This window comes from Sebastes umbrosus, chromosome 1 (genome assembly GCF_015220745.1).
Source record: "Sebastes umbrosus isolate fSebUmb1 chromosome 1, fSebUmb1.pri, whole genome shotgun sequence".
Taxonomy (NCBI): Eukaryota; Metazoa; Chordata; class Actinopteri; order Perciformes; family Sebastidae; genus Sebastes; species Sebastes umbrosus.
The window spans coordinates 25,886,447-25,909,604 of record NC_051269.1 but is presented as its reverse complement, the minus strand read 5'-3'; the positions used below and the strand labels follow the sequence as shown (position 1 = coordinate 25,909,604).

The 23,158-nt window shown below is 39.8% G+C and overlaps 3 protein-coding genes across 4 annotated transcripts; all 3 read left to right on the top strand.

Moving 5' to 3' along the window:
- The first annotated feature begins 1,914 nt into the window (after positions 1 to 1,914).
- slc25a34 (solute carrier family 25 member 34) lies at positions 1,915 to 9,983 on the top strand. Of its 2 annotated transcripts, none has more exons than XM_037777722.1 (6): positions 1,915 to 2,119; positions 2,549 to 3,290; positions 6,461 to 6,526; positions 7,585 to 7,737; positions 8,323 to 8,457; positions 8,569 to 9,983. In XM_037777722.1, the coding sequence occupies exons 2-6, from the start codon at positions 2,790 to 2,792 to the stop codon at positions 8,755 to 8,757; spliced, it is 1,044 nt and encodes a 347-aa protein (XP_037633650.1). In that variant the 5' UTR covers positions 1,915 to 2,119; positions 2,549 to 2,789; the 3' UTR covers positions 8,758 to 9,983. The 2 variants fall into 2 exon arrangements, with proteins under 2 accessions (XP_037633650.1, XP_037633659.1); XM_037777731.1 differs by lacking the exon at positions 1,915 to 2,119 and adding an exon at positions 2,201 to 2,219.
- Positions 9,984 to 10,120: 137 nt separating this feature from the next.
- Positions 10,121 to 12,643, top strand: LOC119485719 (transmembrane protein 82-like). The gene is made up of 5 exons (XM_037765466.1): positions 10,121 to 10,437; positions 10,543 to 10,615; positions 10,701 to 10,899; positions 11,054 to 11,471; positions 12,324 to 12,643. The coding sequence occupies exons 1-5, from the start codon at positions 10,356 to 10,358 to the stop codon at positions 12,641 to 12,643; spliced, it is 1,092 nt and encodes a 363-aa protein (XP_037621394.1). The 5' UTR covers positions 10,121 to 10,355.
- Positions 12,644 to 15,245: 2,602 nt separating this feature from the next.
- Positions 15,246 to 21,038, top strand: fblim1 (filamin binding LIM protein 1). The gene is made up of 8 exons (XM_037778066.1): positions 15,246 to 15,403; positions 15,729 to 16,140; positions 17,194 to 17,348; positions 18,083 to 18,176; positions 18,262 to 18,431; positions 18,996 to 19,174; positions 19,942 to 20,062; positions 20,138 to 21,038. The coding sequence occupies exons 2-8, from the start codon at positions 15,753 to 15,755 to the stop codon at positions 20,246 to 20,248; spliced, it is 1,218 nt and encodes a 405-aa protein (XP_037633994.1). The 5' UTR covers positions 15,246 to 15,403; positions 15,729 to 15,752; the 3' UTR covers positions 20,249 to 21,038.
- The last annotated feature ends 2,120 nt before the right edge of the window (positions 21,039 to 23,158 follow it).

The window sequence follows — 23,158 nt, the reverse complement described above, 5'->3', positions numbered from 1 at the left end:
AAAAATTACTTGGAACTTTGAGACCCAAAAAAATATTTATTTTTTTAATATACATCTGAATTTTCTTTCTGAATATGTGATAACAATAATAAATAAATAAATAGCGATTTTGCAATTTGAACTTAAAATAACCTTGAAAATTCAAAGAGGAAAATTCAATTAGGGCAGTCACAATATCAGATTTTCCCTAAATGATTATCTTGGCCTTGAATTCATGATTACGATATTATCGCGAACATTTGAAAATAATAAAAATGCTATGTCAAATTCGCCGTTAAATTGTTTATTGTGCCTTTTGTCTCTTTTTGGCAAAATAATTGCACTAAAACATACAGCTATATATATATATATATATATGTATATATATATATATATACACTCACCGGCCACTTTATTAGGCACACCTGTTCAATTGCTTGTTAACACAAATAGCTAATCAGCCAATTACATGGCAACAATTCAATACATTTAGGCATCTAGACGTGGTGAAGATGACTTGCTGAATTTCAAACCATGCATCAGAATGGGGAAAAAAAGGGGATTTAAGTGACTTTGAACGTGGCATGGTTGTTGGTGCCAGACGGGCTGGTCTGAGTATTTCAAAACTGCTGATCTACTGGGATTTTCACGCACAACCATCTCTAGGGTTTACAGAGAATGGTACAAAAAAGAGAAAATATCCAGTGAGCGACAGTTGTGTGGACGGAAATGCCTTGTTGATGTCAGAGGTCAGAGGAGAATGGGCAGAGTGGTTCAAGATGATAGAAAGGCAACAGTAACTCAAATAACCACTCATTACAACCAAGGTATGCAGAATACCATCTCTGAATGCACAATACGTCGAACCTTGAAGCAGATGGGCTACAGCAGCAGAAGACCATCCGGTACTAGCAAGGTGTACCTAATAAAGTGGCCGGTGAATGTATATATATATATATATATATATACATATATATATATGTATATATATATATGTATATTTTAGTGTAATTATTATATATATAAAAATGATTTAAGAGGCACAGGATTATGTACACAATATTATCATATGTGTATTATTAACATGATATCAATAATTCATTTTTAAATGTCACGGTTATGGTAAATACCGGTATATTGTGATACCCCCTAATTGAGAATATAGAGACTTTTTTTTATTTTATTTTTTTTTCAATTCCAATGCTATAAATCCAGTGGTATTTACATTTTAACATTAAGTATTAAGTAGTGATTACATGTCACAGCATTACGTGTTTAGTTTATATTGTCAAATTATTATGGCTGTTCTTTGCTTCCATAAGAAACCTTTAAAGTGCTAAACCACTCCATCTGCTGAGGAAGATCATGTGAAACCATCGAAAGCTCCTGAACAGCTACACATTGACCCTTGTGGTGAGATTGTTTTAGTCCGCTGCTGTTTCCAAGATCAAGAATGAACTCTCAATTGTTGCATTTGATTTGTTCATGAAGAGGCATTGGGAGTCATATTTGAGTAGTTGTACTTTATAAAGATGTAGAAGAGCGCACTCTAGTGGCTCTTCTGCATACAGCACATCAAGAAAAGGGCTCATACATGAGTCACCTCAACAACAAGCATCATTTTTTCCAAATGTAATTTATAGCTGACACATGCTTCTGAGCAATCTGTGAATTTTTAACAGCTCTACCACATTATTTCCTCTGTTAACTCCATTTTTGTGCTCAAAATGTCTCTTAAAACAGTTGTTACTATAAGAAAGTTTAATGTGGTGCAGGAGTAAAAGAGAGCACAGGTTTGTTTGTTTTGTTTGTGAGATTATCCACTCTATATCCTCAACAGATTAACCTTGTTTAGACACCATTTGGATCCTTTCCCCCCAGACACTCCACCTCCCTCTTTGACCAACAATAACCTTTTACCCAGAGAGCTCCTATAGGACCATAGAGGGGGGCAGTTCAGAGCAGAGCAGTGTGATTGGTGCAGACCTGGGGATGTGGTGATGTGGCAGACAGGACTGAAGCTGTATTGGCTCTGGTGAGAGGCAGTGGGAGGAGACTCTGACAATGAATGTGCTGAGGACACATGTTTACAATGATGGGGAGAGAGGAAGAATGGAGCTGCACAGGACCTCCAAACACTGTGAGTTTCTGAATGAAGTCACCAAATTCAAAAGATATGTTATAACTTTTTCAAAAGGCATGAGAGAGGAGTGTTTCTATTGGAGCGTGTTTACCCTCTGGTACTTGTACTGTGCTTGGCTGTGTAGCTGTTTGTTAGTTTGAATGAATTTGACTGGAGAGGTGTTAGACCTGTTAGTGTCAGGTGTTCTTGTGCACACAACTCAACTTAAAGATGTTGTACATCTGTTTTTTTGTGTTGTTGAATTTTGACATGCTGCAAGTTTAGCGAGTTAAAAAGCAGGAAATGTTTTCTGACATGTTTTAGAATATGTTAGTCATGTGAGTTTCCACTCTGAGTCTTTCTCTTGACACTGTGACGTCATATGGGCTTTTGTAAACACACCTGAACCTGAAATGTTTCCTTCAACGTGATTAAATTCTCTTGCAGATGGTGCCTCTTTTGAACAGACTGACAGTCAAGGAAGCTCCATGAGAAAGTCACAACAGAAGGACACCAAAGAGGCGCACTGACCTGCATTGTCACAGGAGCACCATGCAAAACAGATTTGTTATCACAACAGCTGATAGCGTTTGTTTCTGACTTCACTGTTCTGTACCAAGTGTGACACACTCTCCCTGTTCCCTAACAAACTGACACCGGTCGTCACAAGAACAAACTCTCCCCAGGGATGACCAGCGCTCAGCTGCTGAAAACTTCCCCAGAAGAGTCTGTGTTCGATGCCCAGCCGTCCCACAGGATGGCATCCACCGTGTCCACTGTACCCTGCGGTGTCCTCGGACGCTCGCCGCCCCCTCCGGCCGTCTGGCCTCCTCTGGATTTCGCCCTGGGTGCTCTCGCCTGCTGCGCCGCCTGTGTGTTCACCAACCCCCTGGAGGTTGTAAAGACCCGTCTGCAGCTTCAGGGAGAGCTGCGTGCTCGGGGGTCCTACCAGAGACACTACCGTGGGGTCCTGCAGGCCCTCTGGGTGGTGGGCCGCACAGACGGGCTCCGGGGCCTGCAGAAGGGGCTCTCGGTGGGGCTGATGTACCAGGGTGTGATGAACGGCGTGAGGCTGGGCTCCTACTCCTACTGTGAATCTCTGGGCATCACCTCCTACCACGGGGGCAGTCTGCTGTCAGGGGCCGGGGCCGGGGCGCTGGGGGCCCTCATTGCCTCGCCTGCCTACCTGGTACGTTTACTAAAGTTTCTCTTTTTTATTGCATCCTTTATTGCAGGCGTTCCCCACATTTTTGACCCCTCATCACATGCAGGGTGTATGTCTGAGAGTGCTGAGCAGTTCATTTGAAGTGATTTTTACCCTCTTAATAGTTAACTTGTGGCGGTACTGAGTTCCCCAGACTTTAGTTGTTCAGTCAGAAGACTGAAAAACAGTTCCCATCCACATAATAATATAAAATAAAATGCCTTCTTAATAATAATAATGAACAAATGCCTCTTCAATAATGAACAAATGCCTCTATATTAACAAACAATTAAGGAAACTGAAATATTGGTTTGTGTTTTTCCTTTTACCCTCCTTTAGTTTTCCCAAATAAAATACACTAAAAGAAATGGGTATAAAGGGTTTCATTGAAAATCAACAAATGAATAGAATACAAAAATACAGCCTGCAGGCGTTAGGCTATTGTAAGGCAAGCCAGATCGTTGCACAAATAGTACTAAACGTCCCAGTGCAGGTAACCCAATTGGTTGGCACTTAACTTATTTCCCCAACTAGGAGAGTCAACACTCTCAACAAACAAAACACAAAGATCACAGAATCCCAAAAGGGCCCAAAACAGACCAGAGTTTCTGATAAAGCTGATAACACATGTTGCATTGAGTGAAGGAGAGATCAGAATGACACTGGGTGTGCAGTTTCCCTCCTCTTTTAAGCCCTACAGAAAGGGCGTCGTTACACCCTGATTGGCCAAGAGGGGAATGCACCAAGCTGCTCTCAACTATCATTTAAGAGCCAGTCCCCACACCCTGCGCAACAGGTGAACTGAATAACCCTCTAATCACTCAGCAACTCAACCAAAAAAACACCAGGGAAAAGGGAAACAACAGCAAGCACCAGAGAATTGGCAGCTGCCACAAACTTTAATACATATAGGTGATGTTAGGAAGGCAACTTTGAATTAATACATATAGGTGTTGATGGGAAGGTAAATTTGAATTTATACATATAGGTGCTGTTAGGGAGGTAAATTTGAATTAATAGTTTTTGGGACCTTGAAGAGGTAAAACTACACAGTATTTGGCAAGAAAAGAGCAAATATTAGAGAAAAGTTTGAAAAAGATGCAATTTTGTGTAACACTGTTAATCGTCTTGCGACCCTTTGATGGGTTCTTGGCCTCTACTGGGCATTATAAGTCAGCAGCTCTATAGGTTTTTGGATTAAATCGATATAGGTGTTACAAGCCATTTGTAGTTAAAGTTATAATGTGGCCCGTTACTGTTTATGACAAAGATGTTTGTCCAAAAGATCACAGTCACAACAACGATGTGATTTCTGTGTTTTGTGTACCATCAGGATATATTGATGTTACTGTTTGAGCATAATGTTGAATGTATGAGAGTCAGAACATTTAAAATAAGTCCCTCGAATGTTTCTACGAGGTGTCAGCCATGATGTCATTTTGTAGTAGCTATGTGAGACCAGTAGGTCAAAAACTAGGTTTAATAGGAAATTGAAACCTCCGATTCGGTTACACTCAACACACTCAACCTCTCACACACACACGTTACTAAATAAGTTAATTAACAGCCAAACAGCTGACATTAAGAAGACAAGGGAGCTCCTGTGGAAAGACGATATGGGTAATTGTTTTCTGTTGCAAGTTTCATATATATTATGCAAAAGGTTTCATTGTAACACTCTTTTTATGCACGTACTGTTTGAATAACGCCAACACGCTGGTCATCATCATCTGTGACCAGATATCAGACCATGTTTGCATTTGGTGGGTCGACTTAATACACACGTCAGCTTTGTAAACAGATTAGTGAAGGGCACTATTGCAACGTTAGATTACAGTATTAAATTACACACTATAAAGATTGTGCAACTTTGTAAAGCAAGAGGTGTTCATAGTTCATTCATATCAGTCACTATTGGACGCACTTTAGACGCTACATTTCAACAGCTCACATTCACTCACTTACCCAAACAGTATGTACACTGGAAGATGCTCATTATATAGACATGTGAGTATTGTTTGAAGATAGAAATGTCAACCTAGCCTTTAACAATAACTCTTTTGAGCCACTAACGGGAAATATAAAGGGGAAAGTCACTAAAAGGAGTTTGAAGGGGAGAAATATGGAGAACAACAGTAACTTCCTAACTGCGTCAAATAAATGAGGGGTGTCACATTTTTAATGAAATGAAAATTGGAAAGCCTAAATTCAAACGTGACATCGCAAACCCTGAACAACTGCGTTGTAATTCATCACAATCGGAGACAGGAAAGCGAACCAGCTCAGTTTCAAAGGCGTGTCAAATGTCCTACGTCTATTTTTATCCAGCACGAGGGCTCGTGAGGCAAAATGACATTATATGGGCGTGTGTGGTTTGTCACAGATGACGTCTAGTTTGATATCAAGAACACAAGATGGAACAATATGATCATTAAGCTGACTTATCTTGTCCACATGGATGAGTGATGTATCTTTTCATTACCCACCTGCTCCGCCAGCCTGTCCACATCCAAGTCCCATTCAGCTGTTTGTCAGATTAGACACAGATTTAATGTGCATCTATAAAACAATCAGTCTCTTGATTTACAGCACAAGTTATGAACGTCCTCTGCATGTCCTTGTTCATACGACAGCCGTAGTGTTGCTGTTTTCCTGTCTCGGCTGTCGGTCAACACATTTAAAACGATCTAACCTTTTGCACCGTCATGGAAAGAAAATATTGTTTTACAACACGTTTGTCTTGGTCTCTAAATATACCCTGCACTCTGCTTCAACCTACCCACTGCTGCTAAAAATATACAGTATCTTGTGGCCCCTTGCTGTGTGTGTTGGCAGTGAAGGAAGGACGGCTGAAGGTTATTTTATTGACACTGTATGAAATCAAGTAGAGCGGCCTCTTGGTTTTGTGCTATACCTGCTGTTTGATTGTTAAGGTTTGGAGCAAATTAATCACTGAGGTGTTTGTTAAGACACGTTTGTGACTCATACCTGGTAAACATTAGCACACTTACCTGCAATTGTTACATAACTCATCCTGGCATCTGACTCAGACTTTATCCGACTTAGCGACAACAAGTCTGGTTTTGTCTGCACTTAATATCTTGTGCAAACTGAATGCACATTAAACCTTGTTGTGTGCTGCGTTTTCTTCACAGGTGAAGACCCACCTGCAGGCTCAAACTGTGCAAGCCATAGCAGTAGGCCACCAGCACAACCATCTGGTAAGACGGACATGTTCAAAGTAAGACACATGAATACATTATACGTTTTTTTTATCTGGAATTATGTCATACTCTAACTACGTATTATACTGTTTAATAATGCATCATGTTTTATAGAGTGATCTTATATTTTGTATGCAAAATCTAAAAGCACCTGCAAACCCACAGTCCACCCAATAATATGGAGAACGGAACCTGCCAAAATAAAAAATTAATTAATTAATAAAGAAATTACTTAAATATGTCATTAAATATAGCAAAAATAATATTAACAATAAATGCAGACATTAATTAATTGATAAAATGTGATCTTAATATTTCTGTTTTAATTTGCACCTCTATTTATTTATCTTTGCATTAATTCCCTTATTTATTTATTTACTCTGCGGTTTATTTTTCCCATTTATTTATTTATGTATCTATTTTAATACAATTTTAAAATGTATTTATTTTAATCTATTTTTGCATTTATTTTTAAATGTATGTATTTAATATTCACAGGTGCTTCCAGTTATACTAATTAGATGTCCTATCAGGATTGTATGGGTGTGTGTATACACTGCGCTTGATTGACAGCTCCCCCACCCCTCTGTTGGTTATGTTGAACCTGTTAAAGCGGGACATCTTGCCCTTATATCGTTCTCATCTGTCAAATAAATGCATTTTATTAAAAAGAATAATATTTCCCTCTGAAAAATAGTGAAGTAGAAGTATGAAGTTGCATAACATGGAGATACTAAAGTTCAACTTTGAGATATTTGTACTTTAGTAAATATACTTAGTTACATTCCACCACCATATTTTGGTTTTAAACTTTGTACTGATGCCACATAATGTTAATGTATAATTTGTAGGGGTGGATAAATACAGCAACATACATTTATACACGCAGCATTAAACTTCTGTTATAAGCAGACTACTTTGCGCTGGTATGACTCGGAGTTAAATGCATGAAAAAGGCATTTTAATCCAACAGAAACACATTTCTATCGCCACATGATAGAAAGACATGCACAGTATCATTAGGGTGCCAATGCTTTTGTTTTCTTCCATTACAGGGAGCGTCTGATGCCTTTGTTACCATCTATAGAAGAGACGGTTTAATTGGTCTTTGGAGGGGTGTGAACGGGGCTGTGCCTCGAGTCATGGTGGGATCAGCTGCTCAACTGGCAACCTTCACCTCGGCCAAGGAATGGGTGTCACATTCCCAGGTAGACGTGATACACAGCTGACATTGTAGCACAACAGCTGCCACCGCAGCGTCAGCCAAAAGTCAGACCTTCGTTAAAGGTCCCATATTATAAAAAAGTGAGATTTTCATGTTTTTTTATTATAAAGCAGGCTTAAGTCCTATATAAATACTGTGAAAGTATCGAAGCGCTCAATCCACAGGGAAATACACACAGCCCGTATTCAGAAACTCTGCATTTGAAACAAGCTGTCAGGATTTCTGCCCATTCGTGATGTCATGAATATACAATATTTAGACCCTTGAAAACTTTTTTTACGTGAACATTCTAAATGTGTCCCAGTTTATTCCTGGTTGCAGTGTATGTGAATGTCATCAGCTGAAAGGACAGCTCTGTTGCAATTCTGTCAAAATGCACTAAAACACGGAGCGTTTCAGACAGTGGGTAAATACAGGTATATTCGGGCTGACAGTATGAGGAAAATAAAGTTTTTTTTAACATTACAGCATGTAAATATGTTCTAGTAGAAACACAAAATACAAGTATGAACCTGAAAATGAGCATGATATGGGACCTTTAATAATCGGTTTCTTTCTTTCCTTGCAGTGGTTTAGTCCAAACAACTGGCTCACGGCTCTGATAGCCGCCATGATCAGTGGAGTCGCCGTGGCGATCAGCATGACGCCGTTTGACGTCATTAGTACAAGGCTCTACAACCAGCCGGTGGATGAGTTTCGTAGGGTGAGTTCCCCTAGAAACTTACCTCTTTTCATCAAATTTGCTCTTGCTCAATAATAATGCACAAAAGATTGAGCCATTGCTCTGTACATAATGTTTTCTTTCTCTTTTCAGGGGCGTCTGTACCACGGCTTTTCAGATTGTATGCTGAAGGTGTGCCAATCCGAGGGCCTGCTGGGCTTGTATAAAGGCATGGGTCCTGTCTTCGTGCGCTTGGCCCCACACACAATGCTCAGCATGCTGTTCTGGGATCTGATGAGGCAACAGACAGTAAAGGACAACCAGAGCCAGGGAAGGAACTAAAACACCCCAAAACGCCTGCACTTGATTGACTGGACTCAGCTACGACTACTGAAGCGGTCCATCAATTAACGAAACACTGAATTTAAAGCAAATGTTTGACATTTTGGTTAATGTGCTTATTCACATTCTTGCTGAGAGTTAGATGAGAAGATTGATACCACTCTCATGTCTGTACGGTAAATATGAAGCCAGCAGCTGGTTAGCTTAGCTTAGCATAAAGACTGGAAACGGGTGGAAACAGCTAGCCTGGCTCCGTCCAACTGTAATAAAGTCCACCTACCAACACCTCTCACTAATTAACACGTTGAAGTCTAAAAATGTTAATTTGCTGTTTTACGGGATGTTATCACAACAGTGACTTCCTGGAGTCTCCGCTGGTTGCCTGGCAACTGCTCAGAGCCAAGAAACAGGCACATAACTCGCCTCCATAAAACGTTGAATTGTCGTTTTTACACTTCTTTTTGTGAGCTGTAAAGGCGCTGGTGGTAGGTGGATTTTGTTAACTTCGGACAAAGCCAGGCTAGCTGTTTCACCCTGTTTCCAGTCTTTGTGCTAAGCTATGCTAAACCAGCTGCTTGCAGTAGCTTCATATTTACCGTACAAACACCAGTGGTATCATCTTCTCATCTAATTCTCTGCCAGAAACTAAATAAGCGATTTTCCCAAAAATGTGGAACTATTCCTTTAAGTGAGACTCACTCTGTCTGAAGCAAAGGAGATGGATGAGCATTGAAGCACTTGATAAAATAACAATGCACAGACTCTAACATTTTCAGGAGTTCCTTTCAAATTTCTCAAATATATTAAATATATGCTGTTGAACTATCAGGTTTTACTTTAATACCTCAAATGATGAATTCACAGTAAATGTCCTGGGCTCTCACATGTCGGCTCGCAGCAAAGCTGAAATGAGAGAAGTGAGACCCACGTGACTTTCAGGCACAAATGAAGTGGCGATGAGACGAAGAACAAGTCTGGATTATTAAAACATATAAGCTCTGTATTTACATGTTTATAGTCCAGTGTGGCTGCTGTGATTTGTCACAGTTTAATACATAATTCTAGTTGCCTTGTCTGTTATATGTAAAGAAAAACATCTGATAGGAATGTTTTATTTACTGACATATTGATTTAGGTTTTTATGTACAGAAACTGAACCTACGGGTACGTCAAGCCTTTGAACAGCAGTTGGTAATAATAACAATAAAGACATTTTTGTATGAAAAGCATTGAATACATCTGTATCCATTTCTTTGAAATACATGATATCTAAGACGCATTATAAGCAAAGTGTGATTTTATTTAGAGACATTCAAAAAAGTGTGTGATTGCTCTGTAAACCTAATCACATTTTTGAGAGGACTTTCAGCTTCTTTCATCAGGAAATGATTAGACAGACAACCACACTCCTATCACCTTTGACCTTTAGACCTTAAACATGGAGCACACAGACCTGATGAGCTTGAGGAAACAAAGGCGACGTGACGGTTTGGCTCACAAGAATTCAGCACTTGTAGTTTCTGATCATTGAAGCAGCATGAGTGAGAGATCATAGCACCTTTTTGTGTGTGTCCTTGTTGAGATATTACAAGGGAAACATGTTTTTTCCCTTCTCCTGGATCCTGGGAGCTCCTGAATGGACGTCTTTTGATTCAAACCCAATTGACTGTTTTTTTCAAGGTGAGTTGACCGTATTTTTTTCTTCTATATGGCAATAAAATAATATTAATTCTCAACTTATGAGTAAAGGAGTTTCTTTTCATACTTATTTCTGTTGCTTCAAAGGTCTTGTGGGTGCATGTGGAATATCAGTGCTGTTCAATTTGATGAGAGTTTACAACTTCATCCAGACATGCAGGTGAGTTTATTCTATAAAAAGGAGCGAAAATGTATTGTTTTTTTATGTGCAGTATATTCGTTGTCTAATTTTGCTGTCCACACAGTGATTCTGATACTGAAACTGAAACTGAAAGCAAACAGAGGTCATCCTCACCTGGCCATCTTCTGAGAGGGACCTGGGCAACAGCTCTGCAGTTCTGGTCCCTGACGGTCCTCCTGTCTCTGGTGGGCTCGAGGGTTTCCTCTCTGATAGTGCTGGAGTTTTCTCTCAGAGCTGTTTCTGCCTGGGTATCAGCAAGACTGGTGAGTCTCTCAAACACATGAACAGCTGATAACACATTGATTTAGACTTGTTTTATGTCTATGTGTGGATTTACTTTAAGCGTTCAACATATAGATCTTTCTCACACTGATCTAACATGTTTTCATCCATGCTCCTGTATCAATCTGAACACAGGATGCCAATGGCAGAGGCCTAGACCTGCTCCTGATCCAGTGCCAGTTCTCCCTGGGCTGCGGCCTCACCTGTACTCTTGACTTCCTCCATAAGGGGGCTCCACGCAGCTCCATCAGCTTGTTTCTGGCTGCTGCTCTCAGCTGGGCACTGGCAAGTGTCAGCCGCAGTCTGTGGAGCCATGTGGCCAAACTCTACCCACTGCATAGCAGAGAGCGTTACTGTGGGAAGTGCATCACCCTCCTGGCCTCTGGACACACCATACTGGCCTCGCTACAGACAGCGGTTGTCTTGGCCTTTGCTCTAGCAGCTGCGGCTTCCACCGCTACGGTTTATGACCACTTCCTGTCCCAGAAGGATGCTCTAAAGTTTTGGATTCCACTGACACTCTGCTACACCATGTTGGTGGTCTACATTCAAGGTGAGCGTCTGGACGGTGGTCCTTTAGGAAGACTTCTGGAGAAAGAAACATTTTTAAATGAGATTAGATTAGATTAATCCACCTGTGCACAGTGACAAATCACAAAACAGACATAACTCTGTCAAGTTTCAGGTGACATCAAATGAAAGACACACTGCCACAAAAGTGTTTATATTAACACACAAACTAAAGATATAAAGCAGGTCATAAGGGATGCACCTGGAAATGGGACCAATAAAACAATAAGTATGAAATGAGACCATAAAAAGCGATACATATGAGACAACGCCTTGCAAATGATGTCAAAAACACAACACATATCTCATAAAACAATCATTATACTGTTGCGCAGAGCCGACCCTAGGCATACTGTAGGTGGTATAGGCGAATGCTAGGGGTGCCATCCATCCATACTGTAGGGGCGCCCCGAATGAGGGAAGAAAAAATAATTAAAAATGTATACATTTTACTATTTTTTTTTTACTATTTTAATACTATTATTTAAAAATATTAACCACAACAACATAACTATGTAGCCTATTAAATAGGCCCTAATAAATAACAAGTGTTAACCTTAAATTCATTATAGCGGAAGTTGGAAAGACTGTTCAGGTGTTTTGGGAATAACCTACAACATACAGTATTTCTTTTTAGTGTGATCTGTGTATCTTAATCTCAAAGACATAAAGCTAAGCAGTTTCTGTGTGAGTGTATGAACACAATGATTGGTGGTGCAATTGAGCTGCGATGCAAAATCAGCTAAAATCTTGCCGTTAGGGCCGGCTCTGCAGCTGCAGGCACAAAAGATCTTTTAGCATTATTGTGTAACTTTTTGTGTATCATCTTGCACAGAGGACCAGCAGCGGCACACTGGCACACAGGCCCTGCTGCACACTGTCGTGCTGCGACTGGGAGCCTTACTGGTGCTCATGCTGACCGTAGGCGACTGGTCGGATGTCCTCCACGTCCTCATCACGTTCCTGGGTGAAGCAGTCAGTCTGCTGCCCTCTCAGGACCTGCTGCAGGCCACATTACAGGTCTGTGTTAATCATCTCTTACACTCACAGGGATTTTACAAATATATCTTATGTCTCCCTTTTTTTACAAAACATCATCAGATGACAGTTGAACCCGAAATCTACCTCAAATACCAGACACTACCTCGAATGTAAAGATGTGCAAATACTTGATAAATAATCAAATAATAAAAGGACTATTGTGGCCACACTTGGCATACGTTGTGTACTTACTGTTATTGAGTCTTGTTTTAAACAGAAAGAATGAGGAGTTTGCAATGTTGCACCATATAGCAGCTGCTGTTTTCTTGCCAGTATTGACTGGAAGATTAGGAGCTTTAGTGATTATCGCTATAATGTTGCACTGTTTCTATGCTTCATGTCATGAAAAATAATACATGAAAAGGGATTGTCAAGCTGCTTATTAAATATATTGTATTGCAGGTTTTCTGTTGTAACACAGCATAATTTAATCGATGAATAGCAGAGAAATTGGTCAGGAGACTGTACATTTTAAGACGATAATCATCAGTATGCCACATTGGCATCAATGGCCCACTGACAGAGACAATATGTCACTAATTAAAGGGATACTCCACCAATATTACACATGGAGATCAGTTTATGCATCATGAGAAGTGCTAGTCAGCCTGTGAAAGCCGTTGTTAAATGTGTAATTATAAATTATATAATCCTGTGATTTAATGTCATAGTGATGTCATCAGGGTTATTTCAGGCTTAAGATTTATTTATTTATTAACAGGAAACCTGCATTACAAACTGGAGGTGTGGAGTTTTAAAGAAGTGGGCATGTAAGAGGCAGGAGGGTCTAATGAAAGACAGTGGCCAATTGCATTATGGGAAGTGTAGGATCCTGCTCATTTGGAGCTGGACCCTTGAAGGTGCAAAATACGGGATTGGGAGCATTTCTATTGCCTCTAAACGGCTCTCAACATCAGTTTACGTTGCTAACGGTGCAAACAACGGTGAAAGTGCTGAAAATCGGTCAGGACGGAGTTATCCGCTGAGACCGCCGTGAGCTAGCCAGTGGGGCACACTCACATGCACAAACATGCACTAAAAGCATGTGCGACCGGCCCGGCGATGTCAACAAAGCACGCAGAAACTTGGATCACATCACACACACAGAGGGAGAGCGACTTCATTCTCTGCTCAGGTAGACATTACTCCTCTATATCTTTATATATAATAATAGACATTATCCTTTAACACCCTTAACTAAAAGTCAGAATATCTCAGCCTCTGTCTCTCACATTTCCTTCAACTTTATTGCTTAAGTGCTCCTTTAACTGTTTCTCTAAGCAGTCTACTACTTGAGATATTTGGGTAAAGTCCCTGAGAAGTAGTTTATCTACCCCTGCAGATGTTTGCAGTTAGGAAATCAACATCAACTGTATTTGTGAACATGCAATTGTCCTTGTTTTTTCCTATCTACTGTGTTTCTTCCTGTTCCCTTCATTCTATTTCAACTGTTGTCTGCTCACCCAAGTAGATAAAAACTGAGGATTAAAGTAAAAAAAAAAATGTACTGTGATGTTGGTGATTAAATTGAAAAGTCGTGCTGTAGAAGCAATGAAGAGGTTCAGAGGGTTTAATGAGGATTTTGGCTGTAAGGGGGGGCGGAGCGTGGAGGTCTGTGGATTGTGTCATCAGTAGGCATGCTCCCTCCTGCAACCGTGACATCACTGCAGCATTCCTTTCCACAGAGCTGGAACAACAGAGACCCCCATCACTCTCCTCATCTCCGTCTCCTGTTAACCCTCTCTCTCCTTCTCTCTCACACATATTCTCACTCTTCTGACCCACGTCTATTAGGTTTTATTCCACATTCAGTTCCTCACTCCATCCTCCCTTTCTGACTCAGGAGGGAAGTAGACCCTACAAGGTTTGGCTCCGGAAACTAACCACAATATTTGCTGATCAGCGGACCTGATATTGCTGAGACTCACTCTGGTGGAGAGCACCAAACACAACAAAGCAGCTTTTTCATAGCTCTCACAGACATCACTCACTGTTCCCCCCCTCCCCTGCCTTTCCTAATACACCAATATCTCCTCTTGCACAATGCCCTGATTCATTGCACTGTAATGCTGCGGCTCCTTTACGGCCACTTTCAACCACAAAAGCTCCATCAGGAGAGCCTGATGAAGTCCACCACATATTATCAGATGTCGGTGGGGTACAAATGGGAGCAATGCCATGTGACACTGATAGTGAGTCAAGGCTATAGTGATATAATGTAGTGGGGGGAAGGGAAGAAGGAAAGAGGGAGAAGAAAAAAGGAGGCAGACTCAATGAGGGAGGTAGGGAAAATAAAGCTGACAGAACAATAAGACAGAGCTGCACAGGAGAGAAAAAGAGGACAGTTTGAGATAGAGAGTTGCTGGAAAAGGCAGGTACAGTCACATCCTGCTGCTGGCATGCAAAAAGATAAAGGAGTGGGAGTGGATGTGTGCCTATTTGAGGGCAAAGACCTTATGAGATACTTTATGATGCTGAATATGTAAAAAGTCTGTGTGGGTTTGGTTTGATTGCCCAACTGTTGCATGACTTCCTTTGTGTGTCTACGTGCATGCCAGGGTGTGTGTGTGTGCCTGCCAAGTTTTCATAGTGGATGAATGTGTCATGTTTTTTACTGCACTTTGCCAGAGATTAACTGTTCACCTTTTACGGTCGGGAGGGAGGTGGTATTGTCATTCAGCCAGAGAAGGAGGAGGGGTCGACGGATGGGAGGGAGGTACAGAAGGAAAAGGAGTGGCCTTCTGCTGATAGTCGCTCTCTCTACCGGAGTAAAGTCTTCTCTCAGTGGCAGCTTACAGGAGGGAAAACAAAACCAGAAGTTTTGAGATACAGAGAGGAGAAAGAAACAAGTCTTCAAACCACATTTCCTCCCAGGTATGTAATGGCAGCTCACAGCCAGAGTGAGTGAAGGAAACAAATGATTCAGATTTGTGCTTTCTGCCTCTAAAACCATTCATTATGGGTAATGAGAGCTGTGAGTTTGCCTCTATAAAGTGAGAGTGAGTGCTCCCACAAAGTTGACTGAGAGGGTGTGTACACTTAGAGTCAATATTATTGAGATGATAATGTCATGTTCAATATTAGTTTTATTCTTACGCTCCAGGGTTGCTCAAAAAGATCAAGTAAGGTGATGATGTGTTTCTATGTTTCTACAAGACTATGAAACAGTAGATAATAACTGTTGTGTCTTCTCGTTTAGGCTGTATGTGGGTTTTATACAGTCATGGCGTCAGCAGTTCCATCAAAAAGGATGGTGTCTTCGTTTTTCATCACTCTGGCGTCTCCTCACAAAGCTACCGTGACACAGCAGCAGCAGCAGCCCGTCCTCCAGGCTCACAGCGCCCCGGCCGGAGACAAGCAGCACGCCGCTGTACGAGTCAGCCCAAGTGACAGCATCCCCGCCGCCGTCAGACATAAGAGAGAGGACCGCTCACAGTCTGAGTCTTATGGCAGTGTAGACAGCAAAGGCCAGACTCGTACGGGGACCTCGGCCCGAACTTCAGACCCTCAGAGCCCAAAACCTGTCCAAACTTCAGACCCTCAGAGCCCAAAACCTGTCCAACCTGGACCCGGCAGAGGAAAGCTGCAAGAGGACGACAGAGGTGATGCAGGTATTCATGACAAACTCTTTTTTTCCATCTTTCTCCATCTAACTGATGGGGCCTGGCTGACCTTTATTATATGTTTTTGACCTGTCCATCTTTGTTTTAGAAGTCCTGACTCCTCCCTAGATACAAATGAGATTATATTGCTTTCCTATAACCAGACCTCTGATACATCAAAATATGTTTACAAGTCTTGGGGAGCAATACTACATATTGTAACAAAAAGTTGATAATTGGCCTCAGGTGATGTCCCTTGGGTCAGCGTCAGTTGGGGCTGAAGACAACAAGTTTGAGAATGAAAAGAATCTGGAGGTGTGGAGTTAGAAAGAAGTGCCAGACCTCTGTAGGCCGCTCCTCATCTCTAATTGAGGCTAGCAGACCAGTTGTATTGTGGGTAATGTAGGCAACAGGTTTTGACAAGGAAGAGGAAAGTGTGGAATATAAAAAAATACGATATCTCTGGTTCTGCTACATCAATTTTGATATATTTTTAAACTGTCCATTGTGAGCCCGACAGTGTTATAGGAGTGCAATGCTATTACTCTTTTAATTGGAAACAATTCTTAACCCTCTTCTAACACTCACTGGATTCAGGATATATTGTATGCTATCCGTCTGGTAAAGATAAAGTATTATCTCTGAGGAACAGCTGCTGAATTTGATCACATGAGGCTTTCTCTTTTAGGAACATGCAGAAGAGTTGTCACTTTATTTTGACTCTGAGGAGCAAAACACATGTTGAAGACATAAACTCATAGGCTTCTATTTCTCCCCTTTTTATATTAATTTCTCATTGTCATTATTATTAGTAATCTATTATTTTCTCTTTTTTATTTGTTTTTCTAATTTAATTGTTTTTTTTGGGGGGGGGTGGTGTAATCTGTATGCAGGCATACTGCATGTATGCATGTGCAGGCTATATATTTGTATATATATTTAGTTGGGTTTTGTACTAATCCTATCCTTAATTTCAGTGCTTACTTGAAACTTAAATAAAAAAGCATCTGTGTAAGTTGCTACAAAATGGTGTTTAATATTACATTTTCTTGCGAAACAGAGCTCTTCCCTCTCCTCCTCCTCCTCCTCCTGCTGCACTGCCTTCATCTCTGGGAACGTCGCTCTCTGACGAATCAGCACTTCCACCACCTCCTCCTGCCCAGACGCCTCTCTCCCGCCCTCTGACCTCAGGCAAGCAGCCAGTTTACAACAGAGAGGTATGCAGACTTCTGTCATTTACTGTTTTAAAGCACTTGATCCCAATTTTCCTCAAAATATATTTCACCAGAAATAGACAAGCCATTTATTTTCCCACAGTGAAAGATTACAACCTTCCACAGCGTTTACAGATACTGTATTATGTTGAATCATCTGCAAAACACATCATGAAGGAAAAACAGCTGTCTTTTAGATATGACTGAATGATCAAAAACACTTTGTGAAGGAAAATGTGACAGTTCATAAACAGAGCACTTTCCAAACTGTACATGTCTTTATAAGAAACTTTTAGTTCCCATCATTACAGCCCCATCTGTGCAGAAATAATGAAAGTTACAGCAAGAGGTCTGATAATACTTTCACTTTCATCACTATGTACCTATGTTTTTTTTACAGTGTGTACCTACTATACCTATATAGTGTACCCGATGACTTATAGATTTATTGTTTGTGTTTTATGTAATCCCTTAAGAGGCACCTCATATCTTAATTTCTGCATAGTTGAATTTAAAATAGTGTTTCACCTCTTTTTCACTTTGGTGAAGATGTTACAGATTTAGGGCTTCAATGGGTTAAATCTTCCTACATTTTCCTTCTAGCCTCAAACATGACCATTGTTTGTTCGAAATCAAGCTAAATTGTGTGGTTCACCGTGTGTGAGGCCAAACTCAAATGTGAACTTGTGAACTGTCTCAGTTTAAAGTTTTCATTAACATTGTTCTTTACATTTGAGGTGGAAACAAGTACACCATCTAGTGGGTTAAAACAAGATGAACTATCCCACGGGATCCATAAAAATGGCCAAGACGCGAGCAGGGAGAGTAGAGGTAATGTGATCTCTATTTACACATGTACCACATACACATATTATTATAACCCGCTTTGACATTTTGATGTCTGTGTACGTTGCAGATGTGTGTGGCTTCTGTCGGAAGCCCGTGGCTCTTTCTGAACCTGCAATAGAGGCCTTAAACAGGACGTACCATGACGGTTGCTTCCAGTGTCGATCTTGTCACAATCCCCTGGCTGGTAAACAGTATTACAACAAGGCAGGAATCCCACTCTGTGAAGACTGCTACCAGGTAGATCAAAGTCAAAATGGCCTCCACCATAGGATGTTATTAAAGCTGCAAATATAAATGTAAACCAATGTTTTTTGCATGCTCATTTACTTCAAATCATGAATGCTTTACATGAATGCTAACTGTTGTAATTAGACTGCTGTAATGTTTTACATTTTTGAATTGTGGTTTTCCCATACCTTCCATCATCCATCCATCAGTTAACATTGTGTCACCTGTTTTTAGTGTCAATGTTATCATTGCACAGTGTAGTTACAACTGGAGATTGAATTCAAGTCTGTCTGTAGCCTACCTAATGTAAAAAATAAAGGTAGAGATGATGTTCATTGTGATGGATTACCTGCAATCTGATTTTGATTTTTTGCAAAAATGATTGGAGGCCAATGGTTGCTTGGAAAGTGGGAAAAATATAATGCAAAAATGTAAACACTGTGCTATGTTTTGTCATATGTCATACATACATGAGGTATAAGTGGTTTGTAAATGAGTTAAACAGTGGAAAATGTTGGTATTGTCTTTTAAAATAGTAATGTATTCCACTAACCATTTATTTCTGTCTCTTAGGCCAGCCTGGAGCTTTGCTGGGCGTGTGGGGACGCTATCACAGATCATGTGATCCGTGCACTGGAACGAGCGTACCACCCCACTTGTTTCACCTGTGCGACGTGTAAGAAGCAAATCGGAGAGCAAGCTTTTGCTCAGGGAGAAGTTGGAGAAGTTTATTGCCTCCAGGATTATTACAGGTATGAGAGTTCAAAATAATGGCATCAAGCATCGCATGATAATTTACATAACTCAGAGGTTTTGTGTAACAGGCCTGAGATAACACATCAACAAGAGGACCTATTATGCTTTTCCCCTTTCCTTTAGTGTGTTCTATAGTTTTTTTTGTGAATGTAAAAGGTCTGCAAAGTTACAAAGCCCAAAGTCCACGCCAAAGGGAGTCACTCTCCCCCACAGAAACCCTGCTCCTGAACTGTCTGAAACGCCTTGATTGAAGTCCCGCCTTTTCTTCCGTAACGTGGTGATGTCACCAAGTAACACATTTACCTAGCGACTAGTTTGGCACGCCCTCAAAGAAAGCTAGTTAGAGCGGAGCTGGAGCGGAGACCGAAGAGTTTGGTTTGGTGGACCAACACAACAGTAGGCCAGCTGACAAATCAGAGCAGACTGGGCTTTTCGGGAGGGCTGGGCAGTCAGAGGCTGAAAAGAGGTGCTGTAACACAGCCGGTATGAGAGAAGTGAAGCGTTTTTTGAACATTAAAGCATGTAAACATGTTTTAGTAGAAACCCAAAATACAAGTATGCACCTGAAAATGAGCACAATAGGTCCTCTTTAAAGTCCTTTTAATGCATTCTTCACTTTAAACCACTTTCAACTCAAGGTTGATTTATTGTCATTGTACAACACTTGGTTGCACAAGTCACTCTGTGTTTGAAAGGTGATATATGAATAAAGTTGCCTTGCTTTGTCTAATATTTTCTTTCCTTTAAAATGTTGTCCATAAAGGAAGTATGCTCCAAAGTGCAACGCCTGCAAAAAGCTAATCATTCCAAAAGAAGATGGTACCGACAGCTATAATGTTAAATGCATGGGACACTCCTACCATGAGAACTGCTACAGATGTGAGGTAGGTGTTCACTGTGCGGACACACTAACAACTATGAAGACACATTAATTAATAAAACTTTCTTATTGTCTGCAGGTCTGTGTCATCCAGCTCTCTCCTGAACCAAATGAGCACGGCTGCTACCCTTTGGATGGGAAGATGCTCTGCAAATCTTGCCATCTGAAGCTGGTTTCTGGCGAGCACTAACACTGGACTAACAGCCCGGGATAAACTGCAACTGGTGGAAAAGTCCAAGTTCAAAGAGATGGGACACGTTGCATGTGCATTTAAGACTCTGGCATTACAAATGTCACACATCTTTTTCCAATAGAACAATAATGAAATATGGCATTTTTTTTTCAATATATCATGCTTTCTAAAGATCCTCCTTTTCTACTTTTCTACTTGATAATTTTGCACTCAATAAACTACAAAAATGCACCAAATATATTTATGCAACAGCCTTTGCAATAACATATGGCAAACATTATTTGAATTTTTGTACATCTCAATCAGTATACTGTTTCGCAATCACATTAATCTTTTATAAAAAAAAAAAAACGTTATATAAAAAAGTGTCTATATAAAACTAAACTAATATATTTTATCTTGAGGCAGGCTCCAACATTACACTTGTTAAATTTACACATACATTATCAAATGAGTATTACGATGTGAATAAAAAGATTACAGAGCACAATAGTACATCCTCAAGCGCTCATTACGGACCAAAACTAGAAGGTGCTCATGATGTGATTACATTCACTTTTTTTTTTACCACACAAACATCTTTACTGGACCACAGAGCCTGTATTGCCTTTTTTGCCTCAACAATAGAACTATTCACATTGACTTCACATTACAATATTAAAGTCTCATTCAGATCCCAGCCAAATTATTTTTTATTATTTATGTTCTGTATCTCAAAATGACATGTTTGTGGAATTATATTTCTTTGTATCAAAAACATTTATTAAAACATTTTCTGGAAAACTAATTTTGGCATTTATATTTTTATTCAGCACACACAATTTTACTTTTTATTTTTAAATATCGCAATAGTGGTTTGCTAACCTCTTATCTTTTCTGTCTGCTCTTTAAAGTAGATTACTTTGAAAGAAATGAAAAGTTGAATTCATACAAAATATAAACACTGTTGCTCATTTAATAAACTCTGGGTCTTTTCTGCCACAGTATTACTTGGTCTGGTAGCTTATGGTGGCTAATATCAGCTAATATTATCAAAGTTTAGGTAGATATTGCTGTGAAACATTACTGAGTCTGTTTGCTCACTTTATGAGTCTTCTCTACTTGTGAAACTAATATATACCATTATCCCACAATTGTCACTTTTGGCTACAGTGTCTGTTGTTCAGCAAACATATTGTCTCACTTTAAGTGGTCCAAGAGGGACGTGTTTGACTTTTCCTTAAATTGAAGGACAATTAATTAATTATTCAGTATTGCCATCAGTGCACAATGTTTGCACAAAACAATACTTTTCTATGGTTCTTTTTAGTTTTTTGCTAGTGCTTAATAAACAGTAAGTCTATTAATCGGTTTTGACCATCGATTTTGAAATCATTGATCAAGCAAAAATGACACACATTTGCTGGATTTCAGCTCCCTGAGTGTGATTTGCTGCTTTCTGCTCTTTGTCATTAGCCCATAAACTTAATATCTTTGGGTTTCAGCCTGTTTTTGGAAAAAACAAGCCTTTTAAAGACATCATTTTGGGGTTCTGGAAATGTGTGAGCAACATTTTTCACTACTTTCTGACATCTTATAGATTTACCAAATAATAGATTAATTGAAAAAAAAGATTGAAGATTGATATTTAGTCAAGCCTAGTTGTAGCCCTAGTTTCTGCTTGTGTGCACAAACTATAGCCTACTTTGAAAAACATTGACTGGGGTTGCAATGATCAGCAGCCTTATATTCAACTTTAAAGGAATAGTTCAAGTTTTATTAAATAATTCAGCAACAGTTAAACCTGCAGTAGGCAGAATATTTTTGGCATCATTGGGCAAAAATTCCATAATAACCTTTCAGTATATTGTAATTCAAGCGTTCTGAGAGATAACTAGACTTCTGCACGTCCTCATGGCTCTGTTTTCAGGCTTATGAAATGTAGCCCGTGACGGGAGACTTTGGCTAATCACAGGTCATTTCAGAGAGAGAGAGCGTTCCTATTGGCTGTGCTCCGGCTGGTGGGCGGTGCTTGGTATTTTCTCAACAGATCTCAACACGGTTGCTAGGTCACAAACTTTATCATTTTACAGGTAAACAGTTCATTACAAGATGTTTCTGAAAACATTTGAGGCGAGAAACAATCATTACAGTAACAGAATATTGATTCATATTTGATCAGCGCTGCCTAGTTTGATCGGACTTCGTGAGTGATTGACAGCTGCTCAGAGACGGCAAGGCTCCAGCTCGGCTCTGATTGGTTGTTTCCTCCGGTCTGTGAAATCTTGCAGGGCACCGGAGGACACAGAGGCACATGATTTTTTTCAGATTACCTGTCTCATGCACTACTATCAGGATATAGTGACAGTTTTATAAAAAATAACTTTTTTAAATCATATTTGCTCCAATTCTACACACTGCAGCTTTAAGCATGTATCAAATACTAGCACATTATAATAATGATAATAATGACTAAGCTACTGGAGTTACCCTGCACTATATTCATTTTTAACATTCTCTTCTGCACTATATTCACTTTTTTAATAGTCCTGTATCCCAGCTGTTACCCTGCACTATATTCAGTTTTAACAGTTTTCTTCATCTCCTTGTATTTTTATATTTGGTATATTTTTTTGTACTTTATACTTTGCACTACTAACTTTTTTACTGCCTTTTTACTAACATGTTTTGCACTATGGAACTGTGATGCTGGAAACTTGAATGTGCCTCGGGATCAATAAAGTTACTATTCAATACAATATTGCCAATGCGTCAATTCAATAATAAATAAAAATAAAAAAAGAACAAAATAAAGACATATATATACATATATACAATTCATTAAGCAAATTACAATATATAGATATTTAAAAAGAACATGCATGTAAATGGAAGAAAACAATAAAGAAGTAATTAATGTTTGTTGTG

Bases quoted from the DNA above. Each gene is read 5' to 3' on its own strand.
- LOC119485719 (XM_037765466.1), top strand. From the start codon at position 10,356: ATGTTTTTTCCCTTCTCCTGGATCCTGGGAGCTCCTGAATGGACGTCT. The intron at 10,900-11,053 runs GTGAGTCTCTCA...ATCTGAACACAG, and splicing joins CCTGGGTATCAGCAAGACTG to GATGCCAATGGCAGAGGCCT. The intron at 11,472-12,323 runs GTGAGCGTCTGG...CATCTTGCACAG, and splicing joins GTTGGTGGTCTACATTCAAG to AGGACCAGCAGCGGCACACT.
- slc25a34 (XM_037777722.1), top strand. From the start codon at position 2,790: ATGACCAGCGCTCAGCTGCTGAAAACTTCCCCAGAAGAGTCTGTGTTC. The intron at 3,291-6,460 runs GTACGTTTACTA...TTTTCTTCACAG, and splicing joins TTGCCTCGCCTGCCTACCTG to GTGAAGACCCACCTGCAGGC. The intron at 7,738-8,322 runs GTAGACGTGATA...CTTTCCTTGCAG, and splicing joins AATGGGTGTCACATTCCCAG to TGGTTTAGTCCAAACAACTG.
- fblim1 (XM_037778066.1), top strand. From the start codon at position 15,753: ATGGCGTCAGCAGTTCCATCAAAAAGGATGGTGTCTTCGTTTTTCATC. The intron at 16,141-17,193 runs GTATTCATGACA...TGCGAAACAGAG, and splicing joins GGACGACAGAGGTGATGCAG to CTCTTCCCTCTCCTCCTCCT. The intron at 19,175-19,941 runs GTATGAGAGTTC...TTGTCCATAAAG, and splicing joins TGCCTCCAGGATTATTACAG to GAAGTATGCTCCAAAGTGCA.